This window comes from Neofelis nebulosa, chromosome 8, assembly GCF_028018385.1.
Source record: "Neofelis nebulosa isolate mNeoNeb1 chromosome 8, mNeoNeb1.pri, whole genome shotgun sequence".
Classification (NCBI taxonomy): domain Eukaryota; kingdom Metazoa; phylum Chordata; class Mammalia; order Carnivora; family Felidae; genus Neofelis; species Neofelis nebulosa.
Genome location: NC_080789.1, coordinates 59,764,424 through 59,778,744, shown reverse-complemented (window position 1 = coordinate 59,778,744; position 14,321 = coordinate 59,764,424). Strand labels below are relative to the sequence as shown.

The 14,321-nt window shown below is 47.8% G+C and overlaps 1 protein-coding gene and 1 long non-coding RNA gene across 9 annotated transcripts in view; one reads left to right on the top strand and one right to left on the bottom strand.

Moving 5' to 3' along the window:
- IKZF4 (IKAROS family zinc finger 4) overlaps positions 1-12,234 on the top strand; it is a 26,397-nt gene extending 14,163 nt beyond the window's left edge. For all 7 annotated transcript variants that reach the window (XM_058742423.1, XM_058742421.1, XM_058742420.1 and 4 more), the window contains 6 exons: positions 1,685-1,789; positions 2,798-3,058; positions 3,730-3,897; positions 6,994-7,143; positions 7,613-7,744; positions 8,367-12,234. In XM_058742423.1, coding sequence (XP_058598406.1) covers positions 1,685-1,789; positions 2,798-3,058; positions 3,730-3,897; positions 6,994-7,143; positions 7,613-7,744; positions 8,367-9,127 — 1,577 coding nt within the window. In that variant the 3' untranslated portion in view covers positions 9,128-12,234. The remainder of the gene's footprint in view (positions 1-1,684; positions 1,790-2,797; positions 3,059-3,729; positions 3,898-6,993; positions 7,144-7,612; positions 7,745-8,366) is intronic.
- The window catches only part of LOC131519410 (uncharacterized), a 25,922-nt gene extending 11,601 nt beyond the window's left edge, over positions 1-14,321 (bottom strand). The window contains exons 1-5 of one of the 2 annotated variants that reach the window (XR_009265615.1): positions 14,223-14,321; positions 6,880-7,753; positions 5,632-6,138; positions 4,877-5,028; positions 281-3,906 (exon numbers count right to left, since the gene is read on the bottom strand). This is a non-coding gene — a long non-coding RNA (uncharacterized LOC131519410). Of the gene's footprint in view, positions 1-35; positions 3,907-4,876; positions 5,029-5,631; positions 6,139-6,879; positions 7,754-14,222 lie in introns of those variants that run through there. The other variant, XR_009265614.1, reaches the window with a different exon arrangement.

Genomic DNA, 14,321 nt, shown 5'->3' with positions numbered 1-14,321 from the left:
ACTAATTTTTAAAGACATAACCAAACTCTCAAAACTCATTTTTACAAAGCAATTTATCAACAAGTTAACAATGAATATATTGAGAATAAACTTATGTCACTGTCAAGGGAACATCAAGTAGTATTTAGGTATTTGGAATCATATCAGATTGGAGGCTTTCTAGAGTAGTCAAATTTTTACTGATTTCAGAAGAGAAGATCTAATGGGCCCAACTCTCCTCTGCTGAAACAATGACTCTCAACTGGCTGTGTAGAGGGTGGCTAAGGACATGAGTGCTTACTGTTTATGTTCCATCCGGGTTCCACCACTACCAGCTATGTCACCTTGGACAAGTAACACAGCCTCTTTTGTGCTTCAGTTTTCTCATCTGAAAAATTAAGACAATATTGGCACCTGCTTCAACAGGGTTGTTCACATAAAGTGCACAGAACAATACCTGGCACAAAATAAGCACTCAATAACACTCATAAGTGTTAGCAGCTGTCATTATGATCACTTTTATTATCATTAGACTCAGGGACAATTCCAGCTGCCCTTCCTACAGATCCCGAACCTGGGTGCTGGGGGCTCCGGAGAGGAACAATAGGGAAGAGCATCTGTCCTGAACCACCTCCCTTTTGAGGCCCCCATTTTCCTCTCCACCCTGGCCCGCCCAGCCTCAGCCTTCCTTCCTGTAGATGTCAGGCAGTGATGCTCTTCCCCTCAGGCCTAGAAAAAGGTAGGGTGAACAAGATGCAGCCACTGAGCTTGCAGAAGTCAGCACTGGGCACCAGGCTGACAAGGGCACAAGGTGATGAGGGAGCATAAGTTAAGCTGAGGACAAAGTACAAGCTAGCCTCCTGGGCCACTCCCCCCCACCCGAGGTGGAATATATGTGCTATTCCTCAGACACTCCTGGCTACCCAAGAACAAAGGAAAGGGGCTTAAGTGCTTACCATGGTGATGTGGGAAACAAAGGCAAATGAAAAATTAAATTCCCTTACTGCCTACAGCCCATTGACAAGTCCTTGAAACAGGCAGAGTGACCTTCCTCTAGAGCTCAGCTGCCTCGATGATGACACTTTGCTATGGGCAAAAGAGAATCTTAGCTTAAAATTATCCCAACCCCCAGGATCCTGTAAGTCTACTTTAACATATAAAAATTCCTTTGGAAACTTCCTTTATCTCAACTCCCCCAAGATATATGCTGGCAATCATACCCCAAGCTTATGGTCCTCTGATATACATCTGAAGGGTCTCATGATTGAGATTTTACTAAATGGTAATAAATGGCATTTTCCTAACAGTAGCTGGCCCCTTGAAGTCCTGGAAAGCTTGCTTCCAAAATTCCTTGGAGACTTACTCTGTCCCTAACCCCCTCCCAATCTGAGGGTATATAATCAGTTACCCGTAGCAACCCCAGTGCAGCTCTTCCTGCCCACGGGTCCTGTCCCCGTGCTTTCATAAAATCACCTTTTTGCACCAAAGACATCTTCAAGAATTCTTTCTTGGCCGTCAGCTCTGGACCACCCCACCATCACCCCAAAACTTCATCACAAGGTATGGTGCTGAACGTATAACACTGCCTTGTACATGGCTACAAGATGAGTGTTTGCAAAGCATAACAGAATTTTGAAAAGGTGAGGCAATGGACAGTAAAAGGCCCGGCTGCAGCTTCACCTGTCCTCTTATTCTCTCCTCCAAGGTAGCGGGGACTCATCTCTGGAGAAGGAGTTCCTTGGGGCCCCGGTGGGGCCCTCGGTGAGCACCCCCAACAGCCAGCACTCTTCTCCCAGCCGCTCCCTCAGTGGTAAGTGCAATCTCCTGCCCTGCCCTGGCGCTAGGCACCCTGTTTGTGTTTGGCCCTCAGTTCACCCTCCACTGGCAGCCATTTCCCCATTGCTGCCTCCCTCTGGTTTCCTGCATACAGCCTCTAAAACACTAAGGAGTTCAGCATCTAGGGTCCTTCTGACTTCTGGAAGGAGAGTGGTCTCTCCCAGATAAGGGTAGAATTAAAAGAAGCACGGGTGGGATTAAGCTAAAGTCTCCAAAGAGAAACCCTGGAGTTGGACAAGCAAGGACATAGGAATGGTCACAAGCTAGAGTCAGACAGGAAACAGAGATGAGAGGGATCTCCTCATCACCACCAACCCAGCCCCACCCCCATTCTCCTGCCCGGACAGGGTCCCCATTACTGCCTCTTCTAGCTGGCCCTAGATCTGTGACATTCTCTAAATGGTTGGAATAGCCAGCAATGTAGGTCAGAGCTAGAGCCAAAGCTTACTCCTCAGTGGCTCCTCCCTCCTTCATCCCCCTCTCCAGATTTTAATGGAGGGGAGTAGAGGGGGTTCACTCTTATGGGGAGGGAGGATAATGTGAGGCATGTCTGTCTTCCAGTTTTGCTCTCTCTTTAGCCTGCCGTCTCTTTGGTCTTCCTAGGACCATTTTCCCGCCACTGTTACTTGCTGGCTTCCTGCCCAGGGCCAAGCCAGACGTCTTTCTTTATGACAAGAGAGTGGAGAAAAAGGCTCTCCTTAGCCTCCTCCTCTCCCCAGTGGGACAGAAGACATCCAATGTACCCCAACTTCTTTCTCTTGAAGCCTATTTGCCTGGGTGGTGAGATAGAAGGAAAAGGTTGTTTCAGGTCCCAGCAGGAGTGCCATATCACCACCAAGGATACCGAGGGTATTGGCCACTTTTAAAGCCCACGTGTCTCAGGGCCGGGAGAAAGCCTTCTGGACATTGGGAGTGACATTCTGGTCTGCGGGCAGGTTCCCCCTTTGCCTGTCTCTGTCCTAAACACCATCCCACCCTTCAGCCAACTCCATCAAGGTGGAGATGTACAGCGATGAGGAGTCGAGCAGACTGCTGGGGCCAGATGAGCGGCTCCTAGAAAAGGACGACAGTGTGATCGTGGAAGACTCGTTGTCAGAGCCCCTGGGCTACTGTGATGGAAGTGGGCCAGAGCCTCACTCCCCCGGGGGCATCCGGCTGCCCAATGGCAAGCTCAAATGTGATGTCTGCGGCATGGTCTGTATCGGACCCAATGTGCTCATGGTGCATAAGCGCAGCCACACGGGTGAGTAAGCCAGGGGGTTGAGGAGGAGCTCCCAGGGTAGGCTGGAAAGGCAGAGGCCCACAATGCAGTGGGACAGCCTCAGAAAGGGAAGAGTCTCTCCCAGCACATTTTCTAGCCAATGAAAGAAAGGGGGGATGGCGTTTCGATTCCCTCCACACTGTACTTCTTTGGCACTCTCATCAGCTGTTGTTATAAAGAAAAGCTGGTATTTTTCTCAGGAGGTGAGGGAGAGGTAGATGTAGCCTCAGGATGAATCCTACAGCCCAACAGGGGTAGGACCCTGTTTGGGCCCTGTTGATTTAGACAAACAAACATACACAAACAAAGAAAAGGAAAACAAAAGCCTCTTCTCAGCTTTCTCAGCCTTTGGGCTCCAGGGGCAGAGTGGGTCTTATAAGGCTCAGTTTTGGGTTAATGATCTTTTGGCCCAGAGTTCCAGGCCTGGTGCCCTTTGCCCTGCCATTCATCCTGATCCACACCTTCCCAGGGTAAGGCTCTTCCCAAGAGAATCTTTAGAAAGCAGGAATTTCCTGTGCGTGCCACAGCTCTGCCTCTCAGTAATTGTTCTGAGCACCGTCCCTTAGGCAGGGTGGGGCAGAGGGTGACAGAAGAGGTTCAGCCTTCAAAATTCCTCACATGCAGTCCTCAGAGATCTGTTCTTTCTCTTGCAGGTGAAAGGCCCTTCCACTGCAACCAGTGTGGCGCCTCCTTCACCCAGAAGGGGAACCTGCTGCGCCACATCAAACTTCACTCTGGGGAGAAGCCTTTCAAATGTCCCTTCTGTAACTACGCCTGCCGCCGGCGCGATGCTCTCACTGGCCACCTCCGGACACACTCGGGTCAGTTACCTATTTAGGGGGAAGGAAGAGTGGGACCTCAGTACACCCAGAAAATAGAGCTCAGTGACCTCTCTGACATTTGGGGAGTTACAGTGTCTGTCACTGAGGAGGGCAGAGCACTCACAGAGCAGATAGGGCCCTGCCTCTCTCACCCCTCCTCTGGGCAGCAGGGCCCCATGGGGAATTTGGGGGACTCTTTGGTGAGGTATTTTACATCTGCCACACTGTGACTTGGAGCAAAAGGAGCAGGGGTGATTTTCTTGGCTCTTAACAGTCACTCGCCCTTTGTTTTTTAAAGTTTCGTGCTAATGCCAGAACCATCTGTGCCTTGTCACCCCCCCACACACACACATACTTCTAAGCATCAGGAAAACCCTTCCTCATACTCCCCTGTGCTCGAGGCCCCACACTCATCACCATCATCACCTCCCTCCAGAATACCAGATGTCTCGGACAACCACTGTCTGTCCTCTCCTTTACTTCCTACTGGTTCCTGAAAATAGCCGTGGTCCTCCAAACTGGGAGAAAGGTAGCCTAGGAAAAACCTCTGTTCCCCATCCCAAGAGGTTGTCACCTTCCCAGAGGCAAGAACAAGTCATGAGGGTGTCTACAGGGTAGTGTTTGGATCAGTGCCAGTGAACCAGACTACCCGGGTTTCCTACCCCAGCCAAGACTGTTTGAGTCAACATCTGTCTGAATCAGCTGGACAGATAGCACTTTTGAAGCATCTTACTAAATTTTAAGTTTTTGACTTGGCCTTGTGAAGAGGCCGGGAGTCATGCTGGCAGGAAGGAGGAGCTCAAGAGTGGGGAAAGGCTGGAAGAAGGGCAGAGGGAAAAAATTAGTAGGATTTGTCCTTGGAAATGTTCCTTGCTATTTTTCTCTTTTCCTAAACTCTCTCAGACCAGGATGTAAGGGGACAGAGCAATCACCTCATCACCCTTTTCCCAGCCACCTACCGTGTTCTAGGTTCTCTCACCTTGGAGGTGAGTAGAGAAACAGGGAGAAAGGTCATCGTTGATTCAGGCTTTATAATCCACAAAGCATTTTGCTTGTCTTTTCATGTGATCCTCATAACGACTCTAAGGTAGATGGCATTATCCTTGTTTTGCTGACAAGGATACTGAAACTCTGGGGGAGAAAGAAAGGAAGAAAAAAAAAAAGATTTGCTGGTCACAGAGCTATCCTGCAGCCTTCCTGGACCCCTATAAATGTTCTGTGTCAAAGAATCCTACTCCTTTTCCTCAGAAAAGGGGCGGCTCCCCCTGCTGGTTTGGAACAAGGATGGCTTCTCCCTAGAATTCTTGAACCAATAGCAATGAGGCCAGCTGGGTAAATTTTGGATGTTGTTCTGTAGGAGACTTACTAGGGACAGAATTAGACACAGGTATACCACTGGGTCCCATCTCTGTGATATGCTTTCTGTTATAACCCACACTATAATGAAAAAAGGGGCTCCTCTCCCAGATGTTAAACCATTTCCCCCAAAGTCTTGAGTGGACAGGGACCATGGCATTCACCTCATCTCCCAAATACTAGGATTTACAGAGCAAGGTCAAAATGGCATTAGACTGATTGAATCAAGGCCCAGTTTATGGGTGTGTGTGTGTGTGTGTGTGTGTGTGTGTGTGTGTGTGTGTAAGGGCCGCGTGGCTAGTATTACCAGCCTCCTGGAGACACCTCCTATCTTCCTGCTCAATAGTAGCAAGATACATAAAATAAAATATACAGTACCTTGTTTCTCTCACTTTCCTTCTCCTGTCACAAATATCATCTCTCAAAAGTTGTCTTTAAATGAAGTGTCCATCTCAGTTTTCCTGACTTCTTCAGTAGAAACAAAATCTTCTTTTTTTTCTTTAAGTAATCTGTACAGTCACCATGAGGCTTGAACTCACAACACTGAGATGAAGGGTCGCATGCGCTCCCAATTAAGCCAGCCAGACACCCCAGAAAAAATCTTTATAACTTGTTCTTTATTTTGAAAAAATTTTTAAAGGCCCTCAAAGTTGTTGTTTCTCTTCCTTTTACTCATCTCCTTTATTCTCCTCTCTGTCCTTTTATTCTTTTTCTCTTCTCGGAATTTCTCTATCAGTGATAGTTGTTCTGGGGCTCTCTTGGTATCTCAGTGTAGAGAGACAGAAAAATAAGCAGTAGAGGTGCCTGGCTGGCTCAGCTGGTGAAGCATGTGACTCTTGATCTTGGGGCTGTAAGTTCTAGCCCCAGATTACTTAAAAATAAAATCTGAAAGAAAGGAAGAAAGAAAGAGAGGGAGAGAGAGAGAGAGGGAGAGAGGAAGGGAGGGAGGGAGGGAGGGAGGAAGGAAGAAAGAAAGAGAGGGGGAAAGGGAGGGTGGGGGGGCAGAGGGAGGAAGGGAGAAAGAAAGAAAGAGAGGGGGAAGAGGGAGGGAGGGAGGGAGGAAGGAAGGAAGGAAAGAAAAAGAAAGAAAGAAAGAAAGAAAGAAAGAAAGAAAGAAAGAAAGAAAGAAAGAAAGAAAGAAAGAAAGAGGAAGAAAAGCAGTAAAACTAGGCTAAGGATGGAGGTAAAAGTATAAGTAAAGGTCAGTGAGAACTGTCCCTCCCCCCATTGACAGATCTAAGGGCTCTCATTTCTGTCACCCCAGGTCACCAATTTCCCTCAAACCGAAGCAGATAACTCATAAGCAAAAAATCCCCTTGTCTGATAAACAGCACTTACACCCGCTTGCCACATGGAAAGGTTAAACCACAGTCTGGGCCCCAGAATCTGAGACCCTGGGGTGGGGCCAGCCTGCCTGCCAGGGCCGATCCCCTACAAAGTCCCTGGGTCCTCCCTTCCGTTTTTAGCAGCAGTTTGGCCATCGTGAGGCCCACCAGCTGTCCAAAGCTATATGACCTGGCTCGCCTCTGTCCTCCCATAGCTGCGCACTGGCCCTCTTCTCCACAGTTTGGTTATCTGTCCATGCTTGCAGCTGGAGTCAGGGAAGGAAAGACAAGCCCAACTCACCTGAGCGACATCCCTTCCTCCTCAAGCCCATGAGCCTTTGCTCCTGGATGGTTTTGTAGAGCCAGGGTACAGGGAGAAGTAACTCATGCCATCCGTCTCCTGTCTCCTCCACAGTCTCCTCTCCCACGGTGGGCAAGCCCTACAAGTGTAACTACTGTGGCCGGAGCTACAAACAGCAGAGTACCCTGGAGGAGCACAAAGAGCGGTGCCACAACTACCTACAGAGTCTCAGCACTGAAGCCCAAGCTCTGGCTGGCCAAGCAGGTAGGGCTGTAGGCAGGCCTGTGGGGGAGTTGAGGGCTGGGTCAGAGGGAGTGCAGGACCAGGATGATTCCAGCATCTACCCCCTCTTCACAAAGGGATGCGACTGTGGGAAAAGGACAGTTACCTCAGTAAATCTGCCAAGCCCTCCAGTCGGTGCAAAGCCCTGTGGTAGGTGCTGCAGGGAGATCCAGGGGTCAGAGAGGATTTGATCTATGTCCTCAGTGTAATGGGAGAGAGAAAACACAAGGAAGTATAAAATCAAGGGTCACATGTACATAATTGTCCTTAAGTTACTTGAAATGTTGCTAGGATGAGCTCTGGATGGGCGGGGAGTGAGCAGAACCTAGTTTTCCAGGTATCGGGTATGACCTTCCTTGGCTACCGACCTGCTGATTTTCTCCAGGCAAAGGCTGCTGGGCTAATGCTACCCCCATTCAGCTATTACTTGTCTCCACCTCCTTCCCCCCAGGTGATGAGATACGTGACCTGGAGATGGTGCCAGACTCCATGTTGCACTCATCCTCTGAGCGGCCAACCTTCATTGATCGGCTGGCCAACAGCCTCACCAAACGCAAGCGTTCCACCCCCCAGAAGTTCGTAGGTAAGAATCCTGTTGGAGAGAAGACATCAGCTTTAAGCCACAGCTCATCTAAATCTGAGCTCTGGTAGCCATTTGACCAGCTAGGTCTGGAGATTTGATTTGGAAAAGCGGTCTGGTAGTCTCTGGTGCTCAGAAAACATCCCCAGAGAACAGGAGGGGAGTGAAGAGGGAGAAGGTACCTCAGGAGGGTGGAGAGGGGTCAGTGTTGAGGGGTCTCGTGGTAGTTGTAAGAGGAAGGGGTCAGGGAGCTCAGGTTCTTCCAGGTTTTGAGAATAGCAAGGACTTCAGCCTGTGGGAACTGAGAGAATGACTCTTAGTGTCAGAGGGAGGAGGTGTGAGTGTGGGGTCCACCCATCTGGCCTTGATGGCCTTGTTCACTCTCTAGCTTTATAAAGAGTAATGAAGGAAGTTTTAAAGATCAGTGGGCTGGGACTGAGTCCTTCCCTAAGATTATAGCCTGGAGTTGGGGAGTGGCCCCAAAGAGGACCTGACCTTGAGGGAAGTAAATGAGGGGTGGTAAATAATATTACAGCCATCCCCATGGTAAGAAAACAAAGAAGTAATCCTGGAGGAGCTTGGGAATTCTCCAAACCCAGCTCTGCTGAGGTCCTCTTCTCCACAGGTGAAAAGCAGATGCGTTTCAGCCTCTCAGACATCCCCTATGATGTGAACTCGGGTGGCTATGAGAAGGATGTGGAGTTGGTAGCACATCATGGCCTGGAGCCTGGCTTTGGAGGTTCTCTGGCCTTTGTGGGGGCAGAGCATCTGCGTCCCCTCCGCCTTCCACCTACCAATTGCATCTCAGAACTCACACCCGTCATCAGTTCTGTCTACACCCAGATGCAGCCCCTCCCCGGCCGACTGGAGCTTCCAGGGTCCCGAGAAGCAGGTGAGGGACCCGAGGACCTGGCCGATGGGGGTCCCCTCCTCTACCGGGCCCGAGGCCCCCTGACCGACCCTGGGGCATCCCCCAGCAATGGCTGCCAGGACTCCACAGATACAGAGAGCAACCACGAAGATCGGGTTGGGGGGGTGGTATCCCTCCCTCAGGGTCCCCCACCCCAGCCACCTCCCACCATTGTGGTGGGCCGGCCCAGTCCTGCCTACGCCAAAGAGGACCCCAAGCCGCAGGAGGGGTTACTACGGGGCACCCCAGGCCCCTCCAAGGAAGTGCTCCGGGTGGTGGGCGAGAGTGGTGAGCCCGTGAAAGCCTTCAAGTGTGAGCACTGCCGAATCCTTTTTCTGGACCATGTCATGTTCACCATCCACATGGGCTGCCATGGCTTCAGAGACCCTTTCGAGTGTAACATCTGTGGTTACCACAGCCAGGACCGGTACGAATTCTCTTCTCACATTGTCCGGGGGGAGCACAAGGTGGGCTAGCCACCTGCTGCCCTCCCCTCAGTCCGCCACTCCACTGCCCTGCCTACACGAGTCTAGCTCTGTCCCCACTACATCCCAAGGAGTTTTGCTCGGTAGCCCCCACCACTGGCTACCTGACTTCATACTTGACCCTGACCCCTCTTCACCTATTCTCCTCTACCCTGACTGATTTAAGCATTGTGATGAAACAGGCTTTTTTGCTTACATTTCTCCTTTTCCTCTTCTCCTCTCATCCCAGCATATTCAGAGTTATTTATTAATACAATTTGTGGATGTTTCTTTTGCTTTTTTCTCTTAACTTGTATCAGTCGCTTGCCACTCCCCCCACCCTCCTGCCCACAGTCCCTTTCCACTTTAGACCTCATTTTTTTTTTTTCTTTGATCCAGCTTTCTCTAACAGCCCTAGGGGTAGGAAGCTCCTCTTAGTCCTAAGAGTTCTGAGCTTCTTGTGTTAAGTCCTCACCTTTTGCTTTATCTGATTCTTCAGTTTTGATGCTGATAGCTCCCTCTGGCCCTCCGTTTGCTCTGTGGCATTATATCTCCTCTCTGGGACCCTCCAACCTGGTACTCCATACCTCTTGTGCCCTCTCACTTTAGGCAGCTTGCACTATGCTTGAAAAAATGAAGCTTTCCTCATTTGGAAGTAGGAGGGGCTGAAGAAATTCTCCCCAGGCACTGTGGGACTGAGGGTCCTCTTGATGTTCCCCTAGTAACGTGAGTTCCCCAAAGCCCACATTCGGGAATCTCCCTCTGGGATGTGATCTATCTCTTCTCTCCTCAAACAACCCCCAACACAGCTACTCTCTTCAACCTCCTCGTCTACTCAGTGGTGGTTTTTCTCTCCTTGGAGTGCCCCAATTTTATATTCTCAGGGGCCAAGGCTAGGTCTGCAATCCTGTCTCTGACACGTTGGGAGCCACAGGTGCCTAACTGGGAACCAGGGCATGGGAAGGGGGTGGTTTAAAATTCTTCTCTTTCTCTTCCACCTCTAAACTTCTTCACTCTAGTGACCTTCCTAGGCTCTCAGGGGCTCCTACAGTCCTTGTCCTATGAGAAACTAGTGGGTTGCTGCCTGATGACAAGGGGCATCTCAACCCCTCAGTCATGCTGCCTTCTTCTTCTCCCCGCAACCCCCTGCAAGATTCACCCTCATTCCCAGGCTTCTGGGCCCTGTTCTTAAGATCAGTGGCAGGGAGAAAAGGGTGTCTCTTTTCTCTCTTCTAATTTTCAGTATAACCAAAAAATTATCCCAGGATGAGGAAGGGCATTTGCCCCTCACCTTATTCCATTCTTGTCCCGGCAAGAATGGGATGGACACAACTGAACTGGGGGTCATCCTTTACTGCCCCCTTCTATACTCAGTTCCCAGATGTAGGGCAGGAGGGGGCACTCTCCTCCTGGCTACAGCAGAGACCCCCTGGCTTTTTGGGTAACCTAGTTAGTGAGAAGGGGGCAGGAGGAGATAGCTCTACTGCAAGTGGAGGTCTCTTTCTACAAGCGTTTTCTGCCCCCAGGCCACAGCTATCCCATTCTCTGCTTCCTTGAGATTCAAACCAAAGGCTGTTTTTCTATATTTAAAGAAAAAAAGAAAAAAAAGAAAGTAAAAACCAAACACAACACCTCACAAGTTGTAACGCTTGGTCCTCTCTCTCTCTCCTTTTCTCTTCCCTTCCATCTTTCTTTCCATATGTCCTTTCCTTATTGGCTCTTTTGCCTCCTACTTTTCTCACTCCCTATCAGGGATAATTTAGGGGGATGGTGAAGGGTTGGCTAAGGAACAGACCCTGGGATTGGGGCTCCAAAGGGCTCTAAGAAGAGTCTACCTTACCCTCTTATGGGAAGGGAGACCCTAGAAAAACTTCTCCTCTTTTTCCTCCTTTTTCTCCCCCATTATGTAGTCTCCCTGAGAGAACCAGATTGTCAGGAAGGGGCATTGTGGGTTGATTGTTCCTCCCAATGTAGCAATAAACAGATGCTGCCAAGGGCAGAGGATGGGGGAGTTAACTGGAAGGAGAGTGGTCTCTAGATAAGGGGAGAGTCTTCTCAACAGCACCCTAGGGAACTGGCTCCTTGTTTCAGGATGGCAGCAGAGCTGAGATTAATATCTAGGGTTCTCCTCAACTGTTCTGGTTATTGAGCCCCTTCCTGTTAAACTTACCCCTCACCACCTCTTCTGCGTCTGCTGTGTACTTGGTGACACCTCATAAGGACTAGTCCCTTCTGAGGTATCAGAGCCTTAGGGTGCCCCCATCCCCTCCCCCAGTCAGCTCTGGCACCTGTAACCTCCTGGAACATGAAGGACTATGCTCTGAGGCTATACTCTGAGCCCATGAGAGCAGAGACTGGAAGGGCAAGACCAGGTGCTAAGGAGGGGAGAGAAGGGCACTCTGTCTCTCTCCAGACCATCACTGCACTTTAACCAGGGTCTTAGGTACAAAATCCTACTTTCCAGAGCCTTCCAACTCTGGAACCTCAAACATCCTCATGCTCTCTCCCAGCTCCTTTTGCATAAAAAAAAAAAAAAAAAAGTAAAGAAAAAGAAAAAACCCACATTGAAACCCACATGGAGAAAAGAGGTGTTTTCCTTTTATACTGATATTCAAAACCAACACCACACACAAAAAATTTCTAAATAGACACTTTTCCAGACCTTTGTTTTTTTTGTGTCAGTGTCCAAGCTGTGGATGGGATTTTGTAATACTTCCAGCAGCTTCTTTCTTTGTGTACATAATATATATATATTATATATATTTTTAATCAGAAGTTATGAAGAACAAAAAGAAAAAAAAATAAAACACAGAAGCAAGTGCAATACCACCTCTCTTCTCTTTCTCTCCCAGGGTTTCATTTGTAGCCTATGCTTGGTGTCTCCTTGGACCGTACCCTTTTACCTCCTCCTCTTCCTTTGGTTTCCTCCAACCCCCTTTTTTAAAGAGTTTTTCTCCTTTCTCAAGGGGAGTTAAACTAGCTTTTGAGACTTATTGCAAAGCATTTTGTATATGTAATATATTGTAAGTAAATATTTGTGTAACGGAGATATACTACTGTAAGTTTTGTACTGTACTGGCTGAAGGTCTGTTATAAATAAACATGAGTAATTTAACACCCTTGGTTGTTTTTGTAGACTTCCTTTGCTGTAACTTTCTGCTGGGAGGAAGGGGGGGCCTCCTTGCTGTATATTGTACTAACTACTAAACGTTTTGAAGGTGAACAAGTCTAAGACTAAGAGGAAGCCAAATAAGAATGCTCAAGTTGTTCCCACAGAAGAACAGATTTTTTGACCTACAGTGGGAAGTGGAGATTTTCCTACCAGGAGTGCCTTCAGGATAGAGAAAGCCCAGCTTGCCTATCCGTCCAAAGCAGAGATTCATCAAACATTTGTAGAGTACCTACTATATGCAAAACACATTACATGCCTAGGGAGATACAAGTTACAATAACATGAGAGATTAAAACAATAGGATCTACCACTTCCTGAGTATCTCATAAATGCCAAGCGCTGTGCCAAGTATTCATTTAATAGTAGAAACCACCTACAAATAAATGATCCATCATTACTAGTGAAGAAATAAAAACCCAGAAGAGAATAAATAACTTGTCCGAGACTCATCAGCCAATAAATGTCAAAACCCAGATTTGAACCCAGGAGTGTGTAACTCCAAAGTCTGTGTCCATACCTTTATGCCAGGGAATGCAGCCACTGAAACTCCTAGGTTATAAAAATCCAAAGAAAAGCCAAGATAGGAACATTAACTTGATTCTTAAATCTTAATTATTTTCTGTCCCCTTCACGCTGCACTTTTTTCTGTTTTATCTCACTGCCAATCCATACACTAACGTCTGCCTTCTGTTTTCCATGAGACTATATTGAAGTGAAAATTGAAGACACTTCCATCTAAAGTCTATCATTTTCTGTGCCTCATTAAAACTAACAAATTCAAAATTGGGAGAGACCATGAATATAGTTGTTCTGAATCCAAAACAAAGTTAGAAAATAAATTTTAACCCCAATAAATTGGATTAGAGATTAAAAGAAACTGAAAGAAAAGAAAAAACAAAACAAAACACGATGGGTTTCTTTTGAGAGAAAGTAACCGGTGTTCAGACTCCAGAATGAGTCATGAATGAATTGTGGATCTCCATCTGTACCATCTTGGGTCTGAATTCTGGGAGGTCCACTTGACACTCTAATTTTTTCATATTTGGAGACAACTGGGTGGTTGGCCGCCCATGGATAGCATTCCGGCTCAAAGCTGAAGACTTTCTGAAGACTCTTCAGAGGTAATTGGAACTTATATGAATGAAAGTATGTTTCAACCATAGGCCAAACTCATCACTGAGTGATGAAATCACTTCAGTGGGGCTTGGTCAACATTTATTAAAGCAAAGTATAAAATAGAACATATCATTGCACCTTACGTCCTAAGGCAAGTACTGTTTCATGAAGTCTGTGTTTGCGTTTTGTAGGTTTGTGTATTTGTGTTTGCGTTTGTATTAAGTACCAACGTAAAATATATTTCTACTATGGGTGGAATCAAAATTGTTGAAGTTACTGTTCCAGACTATATACCAGCATCCATTTTTTGTTGTTGTTAGGTGGGAGGCAGCATAGTGGAATGGAGCCAGGACACCACCTACTAACTCTGTGACTTTTCGGCAACCTCAGTTTTAACGGCTCTACACCTCAGTTTTTCAATCTGCAAAGTGAGGATAATAATAGTACCTCCCTTACAGGTTTGTTGAAGGTAAAGTGAGTTAATATTTATAAAGCGCTTACTACAGCGCTTGACACTATGCTAACAGGATCCAGGGATTTTTTTTTTTAAGTGAATAAAAAACAGCCCTAATACCCACGTACTTCCCAACGGCCCTTCAAAGGGTTTTGTCCGTATTGGAAGGAAGAATTAACAAAATGTTTTGTTCCCCAACCCACTCCCGTCCTCCGTTTCTCAATCCCACACCAAGTAATATGACTGTCAGAGAAATAAGCCGAGAGCGTCCCCAGGTGGCGTAGCTCCGCTTTCGTTCTAAGTGGTCGCAGCCAAGGGCCTGCCACCTTCGCACTACAACTCCCATGCATCCCGCCAACTCTGACCTTTAATAGTACGGTTTGTGGTCTAGCCCCGGGCAATATCTGCGTATAGCGTCGCAAAAACCGGATAATTACAACGCCCAGAATTACTTCCGGGGTAGG